The sequence below is a fragment of the Pteropus alecto genome, unplaced genomic scaffold, assembly GCF_000325575.1.
Source record: "Pteropus alecto unplaced genomic scaffold, ASM32557v1 scaffold152, whole genome shotgun sequence".
Classification (NCBI taxonomy): domain Eukaryota; kingdom Metazoa; phylum Chordata; class Mammalia; order Chiroptera; family Pteropodidae; genus Pteropus; species Pteropus alecto.
In genome coordinates, this window is record NW_006432227.1 from 1,296,374 (window position 1) to 1,323,251 (window position 26,878).

Genomic DNA, 26,878 nt, shown 5'->3' on the forward strand with positions numbered 1-26,878 from the left:
TAGTAGTTGATAGATGGTCATGGGGATGGGGAGCACGGCATAGGGAATGCAGTCAGCATTAATGTATTGGCTAGGTGGAGAGACAGAGGAGAGAAAGCAATTAGGGGAATCATTTTATAACCTATATAAATGTCTAATCAATGTACTGTATACTTGAAACTAATTAAAATAAATAAATAAATTTTAGAAAATGTCCCAAAGGCTACAGATCAAGGTCCCCCAACCCCATTTCATTTATATTTTCGTGGACATTTGACTTTAAGTGCAAAAATCGGGAACTGATACGTGCAATCTTAAGATAGTTTAATCCAAAAATTGAGTTTTATTTAATTAGGATGAGCAGAGAATAGTATTTTAATTAAGATGAGCAGAGAATAGTACTTTCTTAAAAGTTTGGTGTGTGTTTTTGTTTCTTTTAAAATAATTCTAAATTATTTCCACTTATACTAGGACAAATTATAGCCTGTTCTTTGTACTGTATGTGAGATTCAACCTTAAACCTTCAAAATGATTAAGGATACCAATACTCCCTAACTTATTTTAGGTTTTTGTGTATTTACAATCTAATCAGGATATAGTATCCATTGATAAGAAACATATTATATAATACAGGTACCACCCGCTTTTCAAAAGTTTATGCTATACCACTTTGCTTTTATGAAAGATCTACATTAGTACCTGTCTTCATTTATTGAAAGAAATCCAAGGAAGATGTTTGTTTTTATGTAAATAGGCAAAAAACAAAAACAGCATTTGGTGTTTGTTTTGCCGTGAGCCGTTTTAGAGGCAGTGCACACCCCAAGCAGTGATAGTGGCATTGCTTTTACTATATGTTGGTATTATTTTAGATTTTATGTGTTATTTAGTATGATTTGGTAGGTTATTTTTTGGGTCTGGAGAATGCTCAAATATTCCATATACATTAATAGTAATTACATCTTTGCTTTATGCCATTTCAGCTTATGAAATGTTTCATAGGAATGCTCTACCTTTGAATAGTCAGGGGAAAAACTTATTATTTTTATTGGCCTTAATTTGAGGGTGGTGGACATCATAATTTTTTTATTGCCCTTAGTCCTTTTTCTAGGGGGAGGGGGGGCATAAACTTGATAGAAAATCATTGATAGAAACTATTTTTTCTTCTGATTTGTTTATACTTTCCATCTACAAATATGCCTCCTCTGTGTAAGGATTTAAGAAGATCATCTAGCTCCTCAAATGAAGGAATGTGGTTCCTTCAGAGAGGGATTATTTTGATTCCTCTCAACCCATTATACAGATTGGCTGCAAATACAGAAATATGCATGAAATAGCCTTACTATAAATTACATTCAGTCCCAGAGCACCACTTCCCAGCATGCAAAGCTGATTTTAAGCTGAATTTGATGCTCCCCACTGTGCCTCATTTTTCACCTTTCCAGCTTTCTCTTTCATCCCTAGAGGGCATCCCCTGAGTCAGAAGAGACACTCATCAGGAACCGCTTAGGAAGTTACTGCTTCATTAGAAATCCATAGGAGTATCTGCCAAGAAGATTCTTGGAACAAACGTGCTTACTCTAAAAAAAATGTAACTTAATGAGAGAGTGTTAGTTATAGTGGGGGAGACAATCTGAGGCTGGAAGAGTACCCATCACCATTCAGAATATACCACATCTGCTTTGCCTTTAGGTAGTAAGACCAGCCCTGACCATCACAGCTGGATATCATAGTATCGGAGATTTCTGTGAAGTTTCTAAACTTCGCTGGAATTCAGCAATGTTATAACATGACCCCATGAAAATGTCACTGGTTTTGAAGTGTTAAAAATAAAAGCAGATGCTTCCCTGCATGTCGAACATCCTTCCTGTGTAACGCTGAGGCTTGGATGTTTCTGCTATCAACTGCCACCAGGAATTCTTGGCCTTGCAGTGGCAATTCCACTGGTGACAGCAGTGATAAATAATGATGCAGTTCAAGTACTTTATCTGGGCCTCATATGACTCAAATTATACCACAGAAGGCTTGAATTTTCCACTTGACGATCACTCGACTAGCTCTTTATTTAAATAGGATAAAAACGACTTGGATTTTTTCGTTGTTATTGTTATATTCTCTGACCATTTATCTTAATATATTTATTAAATTCTAAATGCAATGTCACCTTAGATATATTTTCTAAACCTTAAAAGCAACTTCAAACAACATATCTTTTAAAATTCAGGTTCTATAATTAAACCAAACCTTACCCGTGCTAGGCAGTCACTTGATTGAAAGTCTGTCTTCCCAGATTTTGAGAAGCGGCGTTTATCATTGCCTGTGGGCAGAAGAGCATCTGTCTTTGGAACTCTATGCTCTGTCTCTTTGTCCACTTCTGACTTGTCTAGATGGGTGCCAGCCACCTCCTTGACAGAATCTGGGCCATTTTCTAGTTCGAAGGCATGACCATTTCCAAGTTCAGGGTCTGGGCCATTGTCTAGCTCAGAGATGGAGTCATTGTCCAACTCACAGCCAGTGTTGTTCTTGGATTCCTCAGTGGCCTTGTGTGTAGAAGGCCTGGAAATGACCCCAAACTTTCTTGCTCTTTTCCCCTTTTTCACAGTTCGGTCACCCAGCTCCAAGGTCGGCGCCTCTCCTGGTTCAGAGCTGTTGCTACTGTTGCCATTATAAGGAGAATGGACTTTGTGCTTGAAGCGACGCAGCATGATCAGGTAGATAAAGCCGCCATTCCAGCACTGCTCAGCCAGGTAACTGCAACAAGCAGAGAGGTACAATTAAAACCCTCGAACAGCCTTCTTGAGCAATGCAGCGGGCTGGCGCATTCAACGGCCCACATGGGACCAATGTGATTAAAAATCTGGTCAACAAATTGAGGTAGTGAGCTTCCTGGAGAGGCTCAACACTCAATCTATTCTTTTAATCTATATAATTGTTGATGCTAAAAATGACCCCAAAACAAACCGGAAAAACCCAATGAACTAGAAATTACTAATGAAAGTACCTTAGGATAGGTAGTCAGATAAGGATTTTCTGAGCCAATCTTAACATATCATTAAAAAAAAAAAAAGAATCCTCCACTCAACAATTTCTTGCATCGGAATTATGTTAGCCTCTCTCTCATTCATACAGTTCTGGTGTAAAAACACGAACGTTCCCAGGGTAAAGAATGCACAAAAGAGATTGGAGAAAATGTAAAGTTCTGCTCTTAGGATCAAAAAATCACCTTCCCAGGAACAGACATCTCTGCCTCACAGTTAAAGTAGATAAAGACGCTGAATGAGGGTGGAGGAGTGTTGGCTGCTATTAAGTCACAACTGGTAATAAGTGCTGGCATGCATATGCTGCACTACATGAGTATCAGGTTCACTTCTTGGTAATAGTTCTGGTTGAAGTTGTTCATAGCACACATGGGGTGTCATTTCTAGTCTGGGTATCACGTGAAGAGGGACATTGAAAAAGTGGAAAACACACAGACACAGGGTGACCAGGACAAAGAAGGCTGCTGGAAACTGTCAACCAGGAATAGTAGAAAGAAAGAGGGATACTTAGCTTGAAGAAGACAAGGGCTCAGTTGTTTTTCATGTATTTCAGGGCTGTCAAACACTTAGAAGCAGGAAATAATATAGATGACATAGTGCACGTGAAGCCCAACACATAATACTACGCCAGATTTTAAAGAATAACAAGAAAATAGAACATCAAATGAGTAATTAGCAGTGATCATGCCAGATCGTTAACGCTTTAGCAAAGAAAACACGTGCTCAAAGTCAGGAAACCAGGCTGGGCTGGACCCTCCGCTCGTGCCACCCAAGATAAGGAACCCTAGATGAACCCAGAGAAATGCATTCGCCAGTGGAATCTTGCCATATTCTACATATCGCTTGTTCCCAAGCAAAGAATGTCAACAACCAAGCCCTTAACGAGTCAGACCCACTTCCGGTCTTCATGCTCCCATGAAGAAAATGCCTTCATCTTCGACAACTGAAAAACAGAGAAGTTTTCCAAGTATAACCCACCTAGTTGCTCCCCCTTCTGGCCTGAAAATCAGAACTGAAAGCTGGTGCAGTCAGTATGTGGGAAGGGGACTGGGCTCTAAGGAGAGGTGACCAGCTGTGTTTGAAATGTATTAAGTTTTGACCCCAAGGCATACATTCCCCATACCTAATGATCAGGTAATACAATGACAGTGACTGCCAAGAAGAAGAGAATAATTTTGAGTTTTCCGTGGAGTAAAGTCAACAAGACAGAAGGGTCATCAAACATCAACCAAAGCTAATAAAAACCATGGTAATGAACTTACACATAAAACCCAGGTAGATAAAAGATATCGCACAAGACTCAGAGTGTTCTGTGAAATACAGTGGGATGAAGAGGTATAAAGACCAGTCCACTGGAGTCTAGAAAATGAAAATTCAATCTGGTTTTTGGCATAAATTTTCTACAACGTTTAGATTTTATTTCTTCGAATTGTCATGTTTTCTTTCCCCCACAGTAGAAAAATTTTTGTAAAGATATAAAATCCTGACAGTGGTTAGCGGGTTGTAAGGGTTTCTTTGAGGAAACCACTGCTGTGAATACGCTGCATAAACTCCAGTGATATGAAAAGCAGTGTGGGTAGGTAACACCAGGACCAGATGAGAGTTATAGACACCGGAAGTCCTAGCTTTGGCTCGCCCGTGTAGAACAATGGTAACTTCCTCAAATTTCCATCAACTGATGAATGTACAGACAAAATGTGGTATATCCAAATAATGGGATATTATTTGGCAAGAAAAAGGAAGCAGTATATGCTACAACTTGGGTGAAGTTTGAAAATATTATGCTAAGTTAAAGATGCCAGACAGCCCAAGGCCACATAGGATTCCACTTTCAGGACATGTCTAGAATAGGCAAATCCGTAGAGATGGAGAGTGGATTAGAGGCTGCCAGGAGCTAGGCGGAGGGGAGAGGTGGGACTCAGTGCTCATAGATGCAAGGTGTTTTGGAGGGTGATGGAAATGTTCTGGAATTAGACAGTGGTAATGATTGCATGACAGTAAATATACCCATTTTAAAATGGTGGATTATATGTTATGTGAATTGTGTCTCCATATTAAAAAAATGATAGCCAATAAAATAATACTGGTCAAGGTCTGAGTTCAGTTGTGAGTGGGTAATCCCTAAGCTCTTTAGGGAAGAAGAAACCGAGGCTCAGAAAGATCGATTCACTTGCCCCGGTTCACGTAACTGCTACATGGGAGACTCAGGTGTGTCTGATTCCCCAGCCCATGCTACACTCACTGTGTGATTCGACTTCTTCAGTCATTACCTTTCCGGTGCTGCAGTTCTCTCATCTGTGAAATGAGATATTAAAATGGGTCCTCTCTAAGGTGCTTTCACATCTAATAGTTGTGGATGCTACTTTCCCAGGGAGAGTTCTAGGGATTAGAAGAGCAAGCCATCCCAACAACAGTGATCCAGTGCCAAGGACAACGCACAACCCTGGAAAAATAGAAACATTCCTTTTATGTCCATGTCATCCTGGGCCTCTTAGATGGTTTCCGACTATCTGAAAAAATGTTCACCTAGAGGGGCAATTCCTTTAAAATTCCTTTGGGGACTCTACCCTCTGTACTAAAACTCTGAACAGCCTGACAGGTTGTATGCAGAGACCTTCTTTTCAGTACCAAAAAGGCTGACCACGGACTCGGAATACAAGATCCTGAATATCTTCCCCATCTCTACATCATGGAAGCTCCAAGAACCGTGGAAGGTCCCATGACTGAAGGCACTTTATTCTTTCTGCAGTCCACACTCAAGAATTACACAGCAAGAGGCATTTATCTTTAGTTTGGCACTATCTCCCTGTCCTCCCTTGGCTTCCTAGCAATAAATAAGACCCTGACACCTTCAGGGAACTGTATGACAGGTTATTTTATTCCTTCCTCAACATAAACTTTTCTAAGGTCATCCGAAAGACAAAGCGTAATGAATGAATTATGGACACTATAGCAAGTTGGTGAGAAAGAGACTTTTAGGCAGAGGGTAATCTTCTTATAATTCTTTGAGTCATCTTAAATGTAATGTCCCAACATTTCCTATCCATCTGTATTGAAGTAACTTTCCTAACTTTTCAGCACCTTCCTGGCTAATTCATATTTCCAAATCACCTTTTCTGTTCAGTAGGATTGTTACCCACCAATAGAATCTGTAAATTTCAAAGTTAACATATGAGAAGAACAAATGGAGTAAAATCACACAGCTTAAAAAAAACAGAAGGTCCTGTTCATTAACAATGGGTAAACTTAGTCTTTTAGAAGTTTTTCTACCATATGATTATTCTTTGGTTTCTTCCAAAAATTTGAACCTGTCCTCTGGCATGTAAAATTATTAATTCAATTAAAATTTATTGGATTTTGACCACCCCAGGATGGCCCTAAGATAAACGAGGAAAGGCCAGCATATCCAGAAATGAGATTCCAAATTCTAGCTTAGAGCCCTCCCTCTGAAATATGTGTGTTTTTCATTTCACTTGGCCTTTGCAGGCATTTTTCCCCTAAATAGACCCCTTCCTTCCTTTCCCTCAAAAAGTGCTTTATACAAAGAAAGTTTGGAGTGCCTCCTCTGTTTTTCGATGCTCTGTCATAATTCTGGAGTTTGGACTTTCTGGGAGTGGGACGCCTGGGAGGGGGTTGGCAGGTGAGGTTGGGTGCTTGGAAATGCTGAAGGCTAGTGTTTGAAGAACAAGAAGGACTGGGAGGTAAGAGATAAGAGAGGGGGCAAAGACAGGGAGGTGTTGGAAGGCCAAAGACATGCATTATTTATCCATGTCCTGATTCCATCAAAAGAAGACTTGAGGCAACTGTACAAGTTTGCCAAAGCCCTTGGGAGGGGCAATATCCAGGTGCCTCTGAAAATCACCTTGGGCATTCAGTCATCGATTACTGATGGCTGGCACACAGTATGAACCACACAGTGGTGCTGCCAAGCTGAACCATGGGTGTATATCTGTGTGTAGCTGAGAGTAACTCCAATCACTACCATGGGGCACTAGCCTATACTGCAATGCCATAAAAACACTGTAGAACTCAGAACGCATAAAAGAATTCTGGAACTCAGACTTTTTACCAAACAGGCATTCTTACTTCATCTGAGTATGTCAGGTCCCTAGTAGACAACAGGAAGAAGTTGTTTGTAGACAAATTATTATAACAGAGTCTGAATTTTATGGAATGCGACCAGCTGCTAATAGCTACCCTAACACACATACATACACAGACACACAGACACACAGACACACAGACACACACACACACACACACACACACACACACAATGACAAATGGAGGTTGATTTTTCTCTCCTGTGATTTCCTCTTGCCTAAGAAGTAATGGGAGGCTGAAAAGCTGTTTGCGGTCCTTTGAAAACCTCCTAAGCCTAATTAATCCAGAGGGCTGTCTGAGGTTGTGAAAACTTTGTTTCCCAGAGAACAATGGGTTGAGAGGAAGTGTTAAATATATATAGGTTAATTTCCCAGTAGCCTTGGCTGGGAAACAGAGGAAGGCAAGTATGGACAGCTCCAAAGAGGGGATGGGAAGATGGTAATAATTATTTCCTGGAGTTATTTAGTAACCAGGTTCCCCAAGGGCAGTCTCTTTCTCAGGTGCGGCCTCCTAGCTACCCTGAATTTTGGGAAAACTTCTACCAGATTCCATACCCTCCCTAGAAAGATCCAAATTTTCTTTGCAGGGGCTCTGAAGGTGGAATTTTTGGCAGAACGTGGTGTCGCTCAGAATGAATGATATCCTTGATGTGCTCATAAGGCCTTTTCTGAAAGTAAATCAATCTACTTTGCTAGTAGAGTGAGGGAGAAAGTCAGCCCTGATCAGATGGGGGAAGATGGGCCTCAGGCACCAACAAGCCTTTGAAAATAGATCAGAGTCAAGGCTTAGAGTAGAAATAACTAGAACACTGCATTCCAACTGCCGCTTGCGGGCGGGCAACTGATGGAGTCAATTTTTACTATTTCTCACCTCCTCTATTCATCAGCATGAATGGCTGGCGTTCAACAACTCTTTCCTCCTCTCTCTTATCTGGAGACCAGAGCAGAGAATATGGATAAATCGGTATGTTCTCTTTATTGTAAAATGTGTATTTTACTATTTTTTATCATAAAATTGGGATGGGGCGGGGGGACACATGTTGAGAGTGAAGAACCAAGGTAAATATTTGAAGATTTTTTTCCCCCTGGCCTATGATACAACATTAGCCATTCAAACCCAACCCAAATTATCACCTACCAAAACTTTTAATACCATCACTTGATTAGCAGAGAAATTTAAATCAGACCCATCTACATACCAAGACAGAGGTCCACATTGCCCTCAGGGGGTCGAGGTTTGGGGAAGTAGTACAAATATGCTGGCACTCTGGCTACTGCTATTTCTATAAATGAACTGTTTTTTCCTCTCTGATCTAGGAGTCTCCTGTGTTCTGACATCCATGAAATTGGCAGGCTAACCTGTTAGCTTACTAGTGGAGTAAAATCATAGTTCTCATCATACAGCAGGACAATACACAGAATAACTCAGTTTATAACTGGTCCTGTTCCCCTACATCGAACTTATAAAAGGAGCTCAAAGATATATCATTCTTGACACTAGTCCTTGGAAATAAAAATCAATATGCATCCTAAATCAAGCCAATACTAAAAATAAATCTTTAAGACAGAATCCAACAGAGACGGAATTATACTAAGAAGAGTGAAAAAGAAAGTGGGTACTCTACCCTTGGATTGCACAAAAACCGATTAAATTCAGTGTCAGCCTCGAAGGCAGCAACTACATTTGTGTCAATCAGCATTAACTGTACACCGCTCTGTCCCGTCCTTGCTTAGATTCCATCTCCTGCAACCATTGGCTGGAATATCCGTTCTGCGTGGAAGCAGAGCTGGCTCTCTTTCTGTTTCCTGCTAAGAGCTTCTGGATGTAAAGGGGTAGGGATGGGGGCGGGGGACACTGCAGAAAAACAATGGATAACAAGCAGCTATCTCGTACGACCAACGGAAGAATTATTTTGATTCCCATGCGACGATTATCACTAATTTTCACATTTATCTTAAAAGTTCGCATCAAACTAACAAGATCGATTTAAATTCGCAACTCTCATAGCAAAGAATCTCTGCGCTAGGACGCACTATGCGCTTTCAACTCCAATACAGCTTAACAGGAAGAAAGGAGAAGTGTGGCCCTTTCTATCATACAGCAATAAGTTTAAATGAAGTTTCACTTTTCCTCAAAGGTTTTTATGCACCTCATTTGTGCATGAATCAATAAAAGCTTTTTTAAAGCGCCCATATTCCTTTTAGAAATAGGAATTCAGAAGCTAAATTAAGTAAAAATACCGGATCGATGATGAAAACTGACCTTATAAAACACACTGCAGAGATAACTGGCCCTCAGAAGAGACTCTCTAGGCTTCTATTTGCAAATGATTGCATTTCTTTATTAAATTACTGTGAGCAAATCAGGGTTTGTTTTTTTTTTTTATAACTATATGAGGTCAACCTGTAGTCTGTACAGAATCAAATTAGAACTGTAGCCATACAGATTTACTAACTCATCTTGATGATGCTGGTCACCTTTTCCCTGGGGAGCAAAGGAAGTGCTGGTAAAGTCAGACTCTGCTGCACATCAGTGAGTCACTCTCACCTCATCAGGGAACTGATGAGCATCAGACAAGGGAACTCATTTCACTTTTTTTCTCATGACATAATGCTATTTTTTTGGTTGTTTATAAAATTACTACGTGCTCATTACGAATTCATTCATTCATTTATTCATTTGACAAATAGTCATCGAATGCCCACTATATGTCAAACACTGTTTTAGGCATTTGGGGCTACAGCAGTGAACCCAAAGATTCCTATCATTGTGGGGCTTACAGTCTAGCAGGGGAAGATAGACAATAAACAATAGATCTATTAAAATAAGCATCCAACTGTATAGTATGTTATAGAAGGTGAGATGTACCTATGGAAAATAGAGAACTTTGAGCAGGATAGAGAATCGAGCATGCCAGGAGCTGGAAGAGTCAGGCTGGGTTTTAAATGCTGTGGCTAAGGGAGCCTCGCTGGGAAGAACATATGGGGCAGAGAGACGTAAAGATGAAAGAGTTGGCTATGCAGCTGCCTGGGAGAACGTTCCAGACCGAGGGAAGAGCCCGTGCAAAAGTGGCAAACTGGAAGCGTGCCTGGTGTATTTGAGGAAGAGCAAGGAGGCCTGTGTGGCTGCAGAGGGGGAGTGAGCGGGGAGGAGAGTAACAGGAGATGGGGTAGGCGAAGTACCAGGCCAGTTCACGCAAGGCCTTGTAGGCTGTTGTAAAGACTCGTGCGCGAAGGGGGAGCTGTTGAGTTCTGAGCAGAGGAGTAACGTGATATGCACTGTTTTGAAAGGATCCCTTTGTTTCTGTGTTGACAACAGACTGGTAGGGCAAGGGGAGATGGAGGGAGATCAGAGAGACGTCACCTTCAGAAATTCCAGGGAGAGATGAAGGTGGCTCAGCGTAGAGCAGCAGTGGAGATGGTAAAATATGGCACGCATTGTGATTGATTTTGAAGGTAGAGTCGGCGGCTTTCGCTTTTGGATCAGATACAGGGGGTGGGGAAGGGCAGAAGTCAAGGACAGGGTGTAGGTGTTTGGTATGAGCAACTGGAGGAGGAGGATGGAGTTGCCATGGCCTGAGGCTGATGCAGCAGCCTTTTGGGGGTTGGGGCTACTTGACTGATTCTGAATGCAGAGATCTATTCCGGAGTTAAGTTCTGGACACCTTAAGTTGGAGATGCTCGCGTGGATGTTGTGTGGGCAGCCAGATACCCGAATCTGGATTTTGGAGCAGGGGACTGGTCTGGTGACAGAAACGTGATGGTGTTAGAACATTGACAGTATCTAAAGCCTCCTGAAGATAAATTCTTTTAGGTGAACTTTCTGGGCCCAAAGTTCTTGCTGGGGCAAAAGCACATTCAAGTGTTTCATGTGTACTTCCAATCTTTTCTCTAGAAAAGGGGCAACAATTCAGAATCTCACCAGTAGTGTCTTAGAAAACCATTTGTTCCTGAATATTGTCACTTTTCAATCTTAACCAGTCCGATAGTCAAAACCTACCTCGTGTCACAGTTTACAAGTCAGTCATGATTAGTGAGGTCAAAATTGTCAGTAGCCATTTGCCTTCTTTGAAAACTATCTGTTTAAAACTACTTTTTTTCAAGATTTCATACTTTGGATCCTCATACACTAACACAATGGCTGGCACATAATAAGCACCACGAAAAAAGACTGGGCAATGAAGATGCTATTTAAAAAAAACAAGGCTCTTCTTAAAAACAACTTTGTTGAGGCACATTTTACATATTATTATTCGTCTATTTCAAACGCATAATTAAATAATTTTTAGGAAACTTGCCGAGTGGTGCAACCATCACCATAAATCAGTTTTAAAATATTTTCATCATCTCAGTAAGATCCCTCATGCCCATTTACCGTCAATGCCCATTCCCGTCCCAGCCACTACTTTCTGTCTCTCTAGATCTGCCTTTTCTGAACGTTTCATATGAAAGGAATCATACAACACATGGCCTCTTGAACCTTCCTTCTGAAAAGCAACTCCTTTTCAGTAGGTCCTTATTCATCAGACTTTAACTCCTTCTGCATCCTCACTGACATTTACCCCCTAAAATCTCGATTCATGCAAACATGCTCTTTTGATGATGGCTTTCTCGCTTTCCTTCAGTTCATGCCCAATTATCCTGAGGAGATAGCCCTCACCGCTCCGCCAGCATCTCGCTCATCCTTTCTGCTCACATCACTCCAGTGAATACCCACCATTCCTTCTGGACTAGGCTGTGGGCCCCCCGGAGACCCCTGTACCACCACAGTTCCTCAGGCATACCTTCCCACTTGGTCTCCTAGATCCTTCCCACTGCTCCAATATCATCTTAAGCCAGCTCTGCTTCAAAAGGAAAGCCTTCCTCATTAGCACTAACCAGGCGAAGGTACCAAACATCATGCTAATATATGGTGTATAATACATATTGTATGCTAATATATTCATGTTACCACACACTTATATGAACTGCATTTCATTTTTTATTTTCTCCATGTTATTTTTGTCTGGGACAGAATACCGGGGTCTATTGGACCCAAAGTCTCTTCTGTACTTTGCCTGGATCGGTGCTAATGAAGCTTTCATTCCTTCTCTATGCCCTGCTCCCTGGCTAGCCAAAGACACTGAATTCATACCACAGAGGTCTTTACTATGACTTACCTCTGAGGCTGAAGATAGGCCAGGTCTGAGAAACAGAAAATCCAGGATGCCCACTCTCCCCTTGCCTGATAGCTCACTGTCCAGCTCTGCCAGGTGCATTTCCTATGGCAATCCCTGTGCTTTCCCACATGATATTGCCTTGACCTCACCCTGGAAGAGGCTACTATCAACACTCAAGGATAACTGAAGGCGGACCATGTCTCCAAGATTATGTTCAATTTATTTTCTAATCTAAGGTCCACTAAGCCCTGAAAAATATGTCAAAAATGACCCAGGGGCTGAGTTATATATTGCCTCTGTCACATCCCCAGCTTCCTCCATAGTGAAAGCTGCCGGAACCTATGAGAATGACATACACACTCCCTTTCTGCCTCCACTTCCCCCAAACCAGCCAAATCTGAGAGTTCACAACCAGCCAGTAACTCTCAAGCCCTCACACTGCACTCTTCAAAAGGCATTCTTCTCCTTCCCTAGAGATGATTTTAGAAGGGAGACTTCTGTAGTTCTATGTACCTCAGAACGCACATGATGCTACTCACACACTAATTCAAACATTGATGAAAAATCCGTACCCTCTAGTTCCCTCCCCTTTCAAGTGGATCCAGCTCCATCTTGAAACAATTTCCCCGTCTTCTTTCAATCCTTCCACGGTCTGTTCGATTGGCTTGGCCAGAGCCTGCATCCACCTCGCGCCAAGCCTGGTTTCACTTATGTCAAAACAGCTTCCATCAAAATAGTAGGCTTCTTTTCTGAATTTCTTTTACTGTTTTGAAGTCAGCAGAGAAGAGATACTTAAGAAATTGCAAGCTGACTACCTCCATCGATGAGTCCTGGCTAATGTCAACCACTGTTCTCCAGAATCTCTTCTATACAGTGAACTAAGAACTTTTAAAATGTGATTTCTCTTTTACTTTTCCTTTCTTCTCGAAGGCTTGCTGGCAGACATGGCTGGGCTGGACAGGTCTAAAAATCTATAAAGGTTCATGATGACTAAGTTTTACAATCTTCTTCTCCAAGCGAAGGTTGCTTCTTAGAGGATGGATTTCTTGACTATTTTCCCTGTGGTTTATCCATCTGCCTGATCCTCTGGCCTCTTCTTGGTTTGGAGAATTTCAATGATAAGAAAGCCAAATCGACAGAGCTCTAGCCTAGAAAAACAGATGAGCCAACTCCTTACAGATGTGGACAGAACAATTTTTATATTTTGGCTTCCGATCAGTACACTTTTCATGTATCTGTTGACCAGTTGTAACTGTGACATCATCGCGTATCTTTGTGACCCCCGATTCTTAGTTATGTTCAGATACAAGGAAAATGCAGAGGCACTTGTATTTATCTCCTGGGATTTTTAAATAACTGCAACTGAAGCATTAAAGAAACCGTAAGTTATTGGATGCACAAGCATAAATGTTGATACGAAAATGCAAAGCTTGCTTTAATGTGTTTATATTAGAAGCTCCAAAACTAACGTGAGTTATAATAGACAATGGGGACAGGTATCAATATTAAGTTGTAACTATATGCTGTTACTGAGTTAACTGCATACACATATCACCTCATTTCAATCTAAAACAACCCCATTAAGTGTCGACATTATGATCCATCTTTTAGAGATGAGAAAACTAAGGTTTAGAGAGATTTACTTGCCCAAGGTCACAGAGCTGCTATGGGTGGAGCTGGGATTCAAATTTCCATCTGACTGCAAACAAACTAGACGATGACCTTGGGACTCATTGTAGTAAAGTCTCATCTTATTGTTTACTGTGACCAGGTTTGGATGGAGAAAAAGGGCTGCAACTTCTAACAGCCAAAAGGGGCCTCTCTCTACATTAATACCATAAGAGGTTCTGCTTTCGTGGTATGTTAACATGCAAAATATGCCCTATGCCCGTAAGAAAAGGGCCGTAGGGAAAACAGGAGGTATTTTCAGGCGGGCGCAGAAGGCAGGTGAGTATTTGGGAGGGTGAGGAGGTTTCTCAGGGTGTGGATGGAAGTGGCCTACTGCCCTATTCCATCTCTCAGCTAGGAGCTTGTGATAGTCCCCAAGAACTTTGGAAAAGTAGAGGCGATATTTGCTCAAATTACCTAGAATCAGAAGACTAAGGAACCAACCTGGCCCCCAGCCCAGACAAGGCCAAAACAAACAAACAAACAAAAACAAACAAAAAAGCAAGGCTAACACAAGATATGCCCGTCCAACATCGGCCTCTCCCCTTGGGTGTACTCTGTAGCTTAGATACCTCTCCTCCTGCCTCACACCTCCCCAGCACCCCCACTCCTGACCAGCACTTCTCAAGCAGAGCTGTACTGGACACTTCTCCCTCTACAATGAACCATCCCTCCTGAGTGCAGGCAGTCTGCACACCTTCTGGCTATAAGCTAGGGGTCTCTTAATACCATATTCATTGTTCTGTGGATCCCTGTGGAAGAGAATGTGTGGTCAGCTAGTGATGGGCCAGTCAGAACAAGGAAGAGGCAGGCAAACCTCTGGGCTGAAGTCCCACTCGGACGTACCTTCAAGTCAGGACTTGCTGTCCAGCTGATGAAGAGTGTGTTAGCGGCTCATGACCTACAGCTGTGCACTTCATCAGAGTCCACCTCAGCTTTCAAGTCAAGGTATCCCTCTTTTTGGAGCGATTCCTGGCTGATGGGCCATCAAGATGGCGAGACTAGGCTGGCCATTTCCACCCAGTGCGGGATGCCTTTAACGAGCAATCTTCACTGGGGAGCTCTCAGTGGGGCCGGCTCACTTTATCAGGTCAGCAGCATGGCGTGCAGCTCCTCCTGCCCTGTCTGCGTCCCCCCTTTTCCTTTCACAGGTGTTATCCCAACATATATTCTGCACTCTTAGCCCTAACTCAGCACCTGCTTCCTGGAGGACTCCACGTGGAAGGGCAATATGACGAGAATTAACAAACTATTTCCCTAAAAGGGGATGATAAGAAATCACGGTAGTCAAAGAAGGCCTGTCAGAAATGAACAGGACTCAGCTCCTCAGCACTCTTGAGAAGTCACGTCGGATGAATGGCAATCACGAAGAGTTCCTTTAAATCTGTTGGCCGGTAGCTGGATACACAACAGCAAAGGGCTCCTTTGGACTGGGACTCTCTTTACTCAATACCTAAGCAGCTTCAGCCAAATTCACCCCATCCTGATTACAGCCAACTATATTTGGATATAGTTGGTACTGGAGCAAGGTTCTACTTCCTTCAGGTGTCAGCACTACCACTTGGGCCTTGGGCAGGACACTTAACATCAGAGGCTAATCCCTTAGTCTCATCCACCTATGGGGTTTTGGGGAAGATTAAAAGAAATAACAGATTAAGCCAGCTGCTTTGCCAGCTGGTTTCCTGCCTGGCACATAGTAAATGTCAATAAATGTTCGTTCCTTTCCCTTTTGGAAATTTGCTAGGTCATCATGGGTCAACCAGTGAAGCTTGTCTGCAGCTATTGTCCTGGATGAAATCCTGGAAAGGCAAACTCACAGAAGAGAGTGGTCAAGGGCAATTCTGTGGTCAGCATGGAGCAAAGAGAACCACAGTGAAGATGGGGAAAAGGAGTCCCTGGAAAAATCAAATTCACGGGGACAAGCAGAGACTCAGAAACATTAGGAAACTGAAGATCTGAAAAGGTAAGGCAAATGTGCCTTACACACAGAGCCTCGTCAGCCCCTTGAGGCAGAGAGGCATTTCAAGGGTCTCGTGGACCTGAGTCACTGAATGGAAAAGTATGGCTGTGTGTGTGCACACATGTGTGAAGCGCAGTGGGGATGTGTGGATCCGGCTAGTATAGACAGAGTCTGGTCAACTGCAGGCCACATTCTCTGCCAGAGAGAGATGAGACATGTCTTTCAAAACACAGACCGACGGTGGCCTCCTGATTCACTTCCACATCCATCTGGCCAGGGTCAGGCTCCCAGCTCCGAGAGCAACTACATGTTTTCTGGCCTGACTTGAACTCTGAGGATGGTCCCAGAGGCCCTGGAATTGCCCCAGAACTCAGGGTGGAGTCTGGGAGGCTGCCTATCCCAACCAAGCTGTGACATGGGCTGACCCCTGAATATTTTGTAAAATATATACACTGCTCACATTGATATAAGTAACTGCCACAAATAAATCAGATGCACATGTGTGTGCAGGGAGACACTGCCTCTCCAGCATCTGCTCCGCCCTCACCCACCTGTCCTCCATTTATCACAAATATCCGGATGACGACCCTCCCTTTGGGTTCAGCTGCCTCCTGTACAAGGGACTCTTTCGCTTTTCTGAGGCAAGAGTTTTTAAAGCCTGATTGTTTTAATATAAATGTTTCGCCATATCACAATGCCATTAGATAGTCAACACCGTAATGTTTTTTAAATGACGAGAGGTTCTCTGCAGACACACGATTTCAATTCCAGGGGAAACCACTCCCGGCATGAACAGCCAGCTCCTCTGCTTTTGTATGAGGTACAAGCAGGTGTAGGCATTTGAGTCACAGGCGTGTTTTAGAATATTAGGAACTCACTTCCTTACCAAGAGTTCTCAACAGGAAGTAGCTGGCAGACGGCACACACTAGACTTGGAACTCTCCTACTCAGAACGAACAGAAAACATCCAAAATTGAAATCAGAGCCATGAGCTGCCTGGAAAAACAAACATCCCCCAAAATTATTTCTTGAACTGCATACCAGGAAGCGTACGATCTGGAAGAATCTGAAAGGTCGGGGGAGAGACGGAAGCACTGACCAGAGGACCTTCTCCCATCTGGGGAGAAAGTTTCCATTGTTCCATTGAGACTCACGAATCCCTCTCAAGGATAAAGGGGCATCTTCACTTGTTCTAGCTCCCCAAGCTGGGGAGCGAAGTGCACCCATTCCTCACAGATGGGGGCCCTGTGAGGACGGCAGCAGTCCTGGGTCAGGGGCCGGGCACCCAGTTCACCAGATACTTAGGGGGCTTGACATGGGCTTCAGGAAAGACTCAGGGCATGTGTTGTCAAGAAGAGCAATGATCAGTCACGAGGGGAGATTTTTTTTGCTCCTGTTAACTAACACTTTGCCTATTGAGCACTCTGCAGTGACTTCCTCTTAAAGAGACCTTGCATAGTCTTTCAAAATTAGCTCTTATGGCCTGAGAGCATCAAGATGAGATTTATTTATTTATCCTCCTAACTTCCTCAAAAGATTTATATATCGGCACCACCTGTTCACAAAAGGCCCACCTCCCAGGACTTCGAGCAAAAGGAGAGGATTCTGAGATGTGACTTAAAGGAGAAAAAGTTAAGTTTGGGAAAGTAGATCTGTGGAAAATTTCAGTATTGCTGTTTCTTAAAGAACTGGAAAGAGAGGCTCTTTAAGTTATCAGCCACAAAGTTTATAAGGTCCAATTTCATCCGAAACATCTTTAAAAAATATAAATAAATATATGGCTAAGTCCAAAGTGGCCTCTCATGAGCCATTTGTAATGACCGAAGTTCCAGATCAAAGAGCCTACAGACCTCATGTAAAGAAATGCTTGTTTTTGTTTTTTTTTTCAAAGTTTAGATGTCTCAGTTCCCTCTCCCCCAGGGGCAGAGGTGAAGGATAGAACGGAAAAAAAGCAACTTAGAGGAAGAATAAGAAAAGTGAGTTTTCAGATTTCATTCTTTTCTTAAATCCCAATAGGATCAATTATTGAAGTTCTATTTTAAATGCCCTGCCTCCGATTTCAAGACAAGAACACAAAGACGTCTCTCGGACACGGTTGACCCTAATCACAGACTCTGCCCCGGCTTCCGCGGACAGGTGTGGAGGCTGAGGAGCGATAACTAGCCCTCAAGAGCTCCCGCCCCCAGCCGGCCCGGAAAGGGGAGGTCCCGGTGAGACATTCACTAGCAGACCAAGAAGGGAGTCGCTCGTGTGCCAAAGAAGAGATTTTCTCTGAAATTTAAGAAAATGATATAAAGAGAACGGGTTCAAAAACTGAGCGCAGACACCGGGCTCAGGGCTGACAAAGCAGTGAAGAAGGCAGCGGGCCTCTGCCCTCTCAGGTCCCACAGTCGACTTGTAATGAATTCTAAAAATTAACGTGTCGGTTATATAATTATATGTGACAGTACTGAAATAAAACTTTACAACAAAATAGCGATATAAAACATAAATATTAACATGTATTAATAATTAGGTAAATGTTTAATAAAATAATTAAGATATTAGTATATAAAAGGATGAAAAGATAATATGAATTTACGATAGTCTATACATTTAAAAATGATATTAATTATATGAAGAATGTTCCAACGGAAGCAGAGTTTACTTCAGAGGCTTCTAAAAGAGGGACTGGCCTGCTTGGGGAGTGAATGTGGACAGGCCAGGTTCTCCTCGGAAGTATCAGAGGTCAGAGGTCCAGCGGAAGTTAGCTTAGCTGGGCTGGGAGGAGGAGGAAGTGAGGAGTCTGGATTGGAAGGGAGCAGAGAAGGGGTCCAGGTAGAAGTCAAAACCATGTTTAAGGCCCTGTGCCGGGAGTCTGGCTATGAATTCTACCTCAAAATGGAGATGTCATACAGGAAAGCCTCTTAGATGACTAGTGAGTGTCCTCTCAAAATTGATGTCCACTTGGAACCTCAGAATATGGCTTTCGTTGGAAAGAGGATACCTTTTCCAAATAACATGAACCCCAGGAACATCTTTGCCAGCTGTTAGTGACCTCCCAGTCACAGGCCTGTGACATGCGACCTCCTGCCCCAGCGTGCGGCCTTGAGGTACCCTGAGCTTCACAGAGCTCGGACCACTGATTGGTGACGCCCCCTGGGTCAGAGCCAACGGGCACGAACTGTGCCGTCACTTCAGCCTCTCTCCTCACTAAACACACTTCAGAGGATTTTTTAAAAAGCAAACAAACCCGATGAAGATGTCAACGTTTATCATTCACGTTTCACATGGGCTTCTAAAGGACCCTCGACTTTGGAACAAACTCAGTTTTCTCTTTGTCTCTCCTCCTACGGCATGTGACATTATCAGACAACGTGCTTTAACTTGGCAGTGGCTCCTTCCTTTTCCTGTAGCCCTCCTGTTAGCCGAGCACGGACAGACATGCCCCATAACAGAGTGAAAGACTTCTAAACAAATGAACAAACAAAACAAAACAGAAACCAACTCATAGGTAAGGAGAACAAATTGATGGCTGGCAGAAGGGAGGTGGGGTGAGGGAAGGGGCAGAAAAGGGGAAGAGGATTAAGAAGTACAACCTTCCAGTGATAAGTCACAGGGATGTAATCTGCACAGGGAACAGAGTAAGAAACACTGTAATAACTGTACAGGGGCTGATAGTTACTAGACCTGTTGTATAAATGTTGAATCGCTATGCTGTACATCTAGAACTAATATAATACTGTATGTCGATTATGATTAAAAATAAATAAATTAAAAAAAAAGAAAAAGACTTTGGTCATTTGCATGGCTTAGACCTCACCTAAAAGTTCCTGTGAAGGGAGGAGTCTCGTTCATACCTTCTTTAAGACGTGCCCACATTTCTAATGGGTGCCTTCACCTAACAGGGCTCTTTTTCCCTTCCTTAGACAATAATGTTTGGATTTGCTACTCACAGCCTTATGAGTAGGAGAGAGTAGGGCGAAAGGTTAAGAGAACAGTGTTGGGGACAGGAGACCGATGAGAGCTGCTGGGTGACACATTTCACGCCCTCGCTGCTGTCATCAACGCCATCTCGCTTTGGTGTAGGTCTTTACATCCTACGGTATCATCACTGTCTGACCACTACACACGTGGGTGAGGAAGATGTGACTGTCTCCGGGCTGTAAGTGATACAGCTCAGGAGCAGAGATGAAGGAGCTTCGCAGACACCATCTGGACTCCTGGTCCAGTGCTCCTTCCTCCCTCGTCACAGAGGGACAAGAGATGGTGAAGCTGCTCTTTTAGGAACCAGCTGAACTCTGGCCAGGAAGACCATTCAGAATTCTCCCTGTGCTGCAGAGAGGGTGTGATGTTTACTGGGGAACGGCCTGGGTTTGATTTAGCAGCGTATTGGACAGAATGAAGATTTTGGAGTTTGGCAGATCTCGGTTTGAATCTAAGACTCTGTCACTTACCAGTTGGGCGATCTTAAAACAAGTTTATTCTTTCTTTGCCTCAGTTTCCTCATCTGAGATGGGTTATTATGAGAATTAAATGATATTTTGATGTAAACCATAAGGCATACAATTGTGATACCTGAAAAGTATGCATGATGATTACATCCAAACTTATTGGGCTGCCTATGGAGACAAGTCAGTTAACTACATATAAAAATCCCCTCTGGTGAAGGGAAGGAATGAAAACCCACATGATGGAGATGAAAATGCTGGGCAACTGGATACCAGCCCCAGAGCCCTGGCTCAGGGAAAGTCAATCCCACCTCAGCCCTAGGAGAGGCTGTCTACCCGCCAAGCAAGCCGACCTTCTAACCTGGCATTCTAAGAGCGTCACATGGAGCCACCCCATCACAGTGCATAGTCTCAGCTAGAAAGAAGCCTGTTTTGAGGGAGAAAGAAGACAGGGAAAGTTTCCAGAAATATCTGTCTACCAATGTAGGGCTTCCTGTTCCACCTCTTCCCAACCCCTGGAGGGGCAGGTCCTCTCTGAAAATTCCACAGGACTTGGGGCACCCTCCAGTGCCCAGCCCTGGGCTGGTCACACTCACCTTGGCACTTGATGATAAAACTTTTACAAACTGGTTTCTAGTGGTTTTCACACGTACGCCATGTCAATCAACAAGACCGTGTATACCTTTAAGTGGGTTCATGGCCCTTTTGCAACCACTTGTCCCTGCCTCCCCCACATCCTCCCACAGCGTGCAGTGTATACCTAGGCACACTGTAACCAACAGTCACGACCCATCTAACAATGGAATTGAATCATTTACCCTCTGTATTGAGTGGTAGAAAAATGCATTCAGAGTATCGACAAGGCAGTGATTTTAAAAACGTGGGAGAATTTTACAAAAAGCACATTTAGACATGAGGTCACATTTTCTAAATGTGAATCACTGTAAGTGAGGGAAGGGGGTTTCAAAACAATAATAGCTACTATAATTTATATGCATATTGCCATGGTCCACATGCTGTGGTAAGCGCATTGAGAAAATCACATTCTTTGTGAGTACATTCTTACAGAACACTCATATGGTGAAGTATATTGAGTAAAATGTGAAAATCACTCCTTCATATCACCCCTAAAACCATTCCCATAACTTGACTGTCAACTTTTATTTTATGGTATATACTAAACTTATAGATGAGGATATATTCTCCTTCATGACAACTTCCTGAATTTACAGTCTTACGGGGCTTCCCCACCTTAGAAAATATTCTACTTCCTTCCAATACTTTCACAGATTAGATTTTTATGTTTAGCTCTTTATTCCATAATTAATTTATTTATATATTTAAAGCAGAACCTAATTTTATATTCTTCTCTAAAAAATTTTGGCTAATTATTTCAATAAAATTTATTAAACACACTGTCATTTATCCTCCAGTTTTGAAATGGCTCCTTTTTATACACCAAATTTCCTGACATATATGAACCTATTGTGGATTCCCTACTCTGTTCTGCTGGTCTGTTTGTGAATTCCTGTGCCACACTGTTTGAACTACTATAGCTTTAAAGTATAGTTTGCTGTATGGTGAAAGAACATACCCCTTCTTCATTATTATTTTCCCCCAAACTTCATATTTATTTACTTTTACCCCTTTCAGCTGAATTTTAATTCATCTGCTTAGGTTCCAAAATAATTCTTTACAGATTTTGATGGAAACTGCATTTATTTATATCTAGGAAAGGAAGATAGTAGAATCTAGTATCCTTAAAGGACTGTCTGCAGGGCCCGTTTGCTAGGTACGAGAACTGTGGTTGTGATTTGTAATCTGAACAACTGTCCCTGACTTCATGATACAATAAGTTAAGATTTTCCCCATTAAAAAGCAAACAGCTAATTTACCTAGCCAGCTCTAGTGGTCAGCTTGGAATCTTTAAAGAAAATCTCCACACTGTAATCAGATCCCACAAGTTTTCAACTGAAGTCATAAAATCCAAGAAGATTTTCTTTGAAAGTTGTTTCTTACCAAATCATAAATCAAAGGTACGCAAAAGTTACAAATTCAGACATTCCCCTCACATAATTATTTCAAATCACCCTCTCCTCCATTCTAACCTGAGTTCCAGAGTGCAGTGTTTATGATATAACTATAGCTCTCTTGGCATAGCTTTCTCAAACTTATTACCATAGACATTTATTGGAACAAGTCCAATTTTAAACTGAAAACAGTACTTTAAAAGAGATTTTTAAATTCTGGCATCCTTGTTTATGTAATAATTACAATTCAATAAAAAAGTCATAATATTAAAATAGTGAGAGTTCTTTGAGAGATGCTTGACCCGATTATTCCTTAAAAAGAAAACAAACAGAAAAACAAGAAAGGTTTAAACTTGTTTCAGAGTGTAATAAGAGATAGAAACAAGATCTGTATTCAAAATAGACAGAAATCTAGGGCTGATGCTTGAGGGCAGAGGAAAGGAAAGCATACATATTCTGTAAAAATACTCCTCATATTTTTTCCACACTTCAGGAGATATAAAGATAGCAACGTAACATGACTAAAGTGCAGAAATCACAAGCAGGAGCAACAATTTCTCTGTCCAAAAGATTGAAAATCTCTCCTTCCTGAGATGTGACACAGACCTCTATCTCATGTAACAGCACATTCAAGGAGTTAGTGGGAAAACCAACTGTGGCCCATCTAAACAATGGAATACTACTCAGCAATGAGAAAGAATGGACTATTGATACATGTAACAACATGGAAGAATTTCAAATACATTATGCTAAGCGAAAGAAGCTAGACCTAAATGGCTACATATGATTCCATGTATAAGATATTCTGGAAATGGCAAAACAATCGAAAATATTGGTGGTTGCCAAAAGTGGGGGAGAGGAGAGGCTTTGACTACGAGAGCGCACTTTTTAGGGTGATGGAATGGTTCTTTGAGACTGGTGGTGATTCACGTGACGTGTTTGACAGGATTCACAGACTGGCACAACTAGAAAGGTCTTCCTTCAGTTTCTTTCTTAGGTTAGCATAATGTCTCAATTTTGTACATAATGTCTCAAATGTCTCAACTTACTATATTTCAATCCTTTCTTCTGAAATTGGGGAAAATCCATTGTGCTAAAGAATGTCAGCATATTATGCCTCAATATATTTATTATCATCATCGTAATTAAAAAATACTCTTGCAAACTAAATTCTCACCCTGTCTTTCGATACCATCTTCCATCCATCAATAGTGTGTCAGCTATTTATTTGCTTACGTAGGAAGGAATCATTTAATGGAAGTGAAGTGTACAAAACTGAGTCTTTCTTGCTGGTTTGTGCTCTTCATTTTTCTAGTCACCTAGAAATCACCTTCTCAGGCCTTCCACAGAGCCATGTGGAAGTTCTCTAAAGCAAATCAGGTTAACTCTATTAGCCGGTGCCGGGATGATGGTCTCAGGTTCCTGGATCAGAATCTGATCCCAGGGGATATTCTAAACGTGTCCCACATAGCTTTGGTCCAAATTTATGGGTTTTCATGGACGGTCAACTTAATTCCATGAGAGAACCAACTAAAGGCATTCTGATATTTGACCGCATTAAGAAAAGTATACTGACCTCATCAAAGGAGGTGATAATCCTGTTCTGGATAAGACTGAATGTAGAGTTCAGGGATCAAGATTTAAAACTGGTGATTCTGTCTTATGATGAGTAGCTGAAGAGACTATGGGTACTTACTCTGGAGAAGACAATGGTGGTTGAGGAGTGTGGAGTAGGAGGGATAGAATGGTTTTATACACAAATATCCGAATGGCTATATGAAGACAGGGGTAGACCACTTCAGTGTGGCACGGGTTATAGGATTAGCACCAATAAGAAAATTAGAAGGAATGGAAGATATTTGACTTTATGGCAAAGGCTTTTCGAATGCCCAGTGCTATCCCATGATGAAGTAGCTGCCTTCCGAGGTAGGGAGGCCATTGGGGATGCTGCAGGCTGGATTTGGGATTTGCTGGGACGCTGGATGAAAGGACCTACATGAAAAGAAAGGACCAATCGCGTTGAACTTGGTGGTCTAACGGTTATGCCACACCTGAGAAAGGATGGGTTTTCTGGGGAAGGGACTGAAGGTGAGGGAAGGCAGGGAAAGAATGGCATGGACATATGGAAAGACGGTGGAGAAAAGAGGAGACAAACTTCAACGCATTTTGCCTGCGTAGTGTGGGAAATGAATATGTGCATGGCTATCCGGCATCTGATCATACTTTGGATTTGTGAGGAGCTCCCATTATATGAGAGGTGGTGAAGAAGAGACATTTACTCTCTGTCCTCATGCCCAAGTACCAGTCCACCGGCACAAGACTTAGATGTGGTCCCCTGAAGGCCGTTGCCTGCCACTCTGGATCATACGGAAGTGACGTGAAGACACAGGGACAGTCACAGGAGTCTAGCAATGGTGGTGGTGGCCGTAGCGGTGTCCTTAGGAGACTTCCTGTGTCATGTGTTCTCGGCCATTTGGTTCTTGCCCATTCTCTTGAGTCCAGGCCTCAACACTTCTATTGGCTCCTGTGAGCTACCCAACATCCTGTCACTATATATTTTTTCTGCTTAAATGAACCAGAATTAATTTCTGTTATTTGCAACCTCAAAACCCTGTTAGGATCACAGGGATCGGGAAAGGAAGGATTTAAGAGCTATCTTACATTGTCCTTGTGTCATATATGATGAAACTCTAAAAGTTACATAATGTTGGTTGTATGGGAAGAACTTTTTTTAAAAAATTAGGCTCTCTACTTTTACCCCCACCCTTAATTGCTTGCAAGATTCTGAAATAGTAAATCTACCGGGTAGTGGTAGAAGCCAGCATACATACATTTTTTGGCCTTGAAATTTTCTAGGTAATTCAAATGTAGACTCATTTAACACAATTTGTCTGTATTACCAAAGTCTTTTCGGTCTCCTCTGTTTCAGGCCAAATCCGACCAACCTGCAAGTGTCTGCAGGGTAAGTCTCACCTCCCGCCCTCCTCCTCGTGAGCACACAGCTCCTCACACAAAAGCCACATCCCCCAGGCCTCTACTCTGTCCTCTCGCCCTCCGGGGAACACACTCCCCATCCTCTCTGCTTATGCAGATCTCACTTATGCGTCAAGTTCCGATTTAAGACCGGCCTCTCCCGTGAACTCTTTCTCATCCATTCCGACATCGGATTTTTTTCATAGAATCCTATGATCTCAGAGAGCTGGAAGGGTCCTCTAGCTAACACATGCCATCTATGTCATGTCATTAAATCACACTTATCTTTCATTAGAATTAATTTCTTATATTTTATTTCAAAACTCATTATATTTACATCTTGTCCAAGTCCATAAATTTTCTCTAAGCAACTCTATAGAGACGTAGTTGGTGCCTAATATCATTAGGGTTGATTACCATGGACTGTATATCTCATTCTTAAGCGGTGCCATTTCTCGAGGAGAAAAATAAAGCTTTCTCCATTCTAGGGATATCTCTCTGTTGGAACAGTTGCATAAACTTTTTATAGATATTAAATCTGTCTGGTTCTTAATCTAGTCTGGAACGCAAGGTCGAAAACTGAGCCATTCTCGAAATGACAAATCCTGAAGCATTTTCCCCACCCAGAGCAGCAGGAGAGGCTGAAAGGCAGTCCTTGCCTTTGAGCAGACAGAAAAACATCCTGAGACTTACATGTACCAACTCGCTCACCCGAACGATCCTTGGCTCTGGAGCATAGCTGGAAAGTGGCCATTAAGGGCAGAGGGTGTGAAATGACTCACTAATAGGCCATTAGAGCTACTTCAATCAGGAAATTCAGAAGTGATATATGTCTATGGGAATCCTGATACTTCCCCAGCACCTCGCCAAAATAAGCCTTTTGCTGGGTTATAACAAAGTATTTCTTCTATCTGTAATGATTCTATTTGGAGCCACTCAGCAGAAATGTGAAATCTTTGGGGGTAATATAATAATTTTGGTGACGAGGAGACCACCTTAAGATTACATACGCTTTGTACTCTTCCCTGAAGCCCTTCACATATGTTTTGTTTGATTCTCCCAACAATTTTATAAGGGGGGTAGCACAGACTGAATTCTTCTCATTTTACAGATGGGGAAGCTGGGGCACTGAGGGATGAAGTAGTCTAGTGAAGAGGTGGGGCATCCTGCACCTTCTGGGGGCCTCAATCTGTCAGCTGTGGAAGCATCGGAGTGGCCGCCATCACTCACATCTTAGTGCTAGAACTGGGAATAACGTTTGGGTTATATCTGGTCCACATCCTGCCTACGTAGGCATTTGCTTATTGTTGCTCTGATGCCACGCCCCAGAAGTAAGGTCCCGGAGGCTTAGAACAGTGGGTCTAGTCAAGGAGCAGGCAGTCTGTACTGGGTGTGGTCTCCATAGATTTACCCAGATGCCACCTCCTGAAGCCAGTTCAGCCACAAAGCCTGTTTCCTCATCCATACATGAAGGCTCTGGGTCTGAAGTAATGGGTCTCTAGGGGTCGTTTTCCTGGCCGATTATAAGAATCATCTGGGGA

General features: G+C 42.4%; 1 protein-coding gene across 2 annotated transcripts in view; it reads right to left on the bottom strand.

Annotated features, from left to right (window-relative positions):
* The window catches only part of PDZD2 (PDZ domain containing 2), a 162,542-nt gene that overhangs the window by 78,346 nt on the left and 57,318 nt on the right, over positions 1-26,878 (bottom strand). Inside the window, exon 2 of one of the 2 annotated variants that reach the window (XM_025043535.1) lies at positions 2,226-2,727. In XM_025043535.1, coding sequence (XP_024899303.1) covers positions 2,226-2,681 — 456 coding nt within the window. In that variant the 5' untranslated portion in view covers positions 2,682-2,727. Of the gene's footprint in view, positions 1-2,225; positions 2,728-26,878 lie in introns of those variants that run through there. The other variant, XM_025043536.1, reaches the window with a different exon arrangement.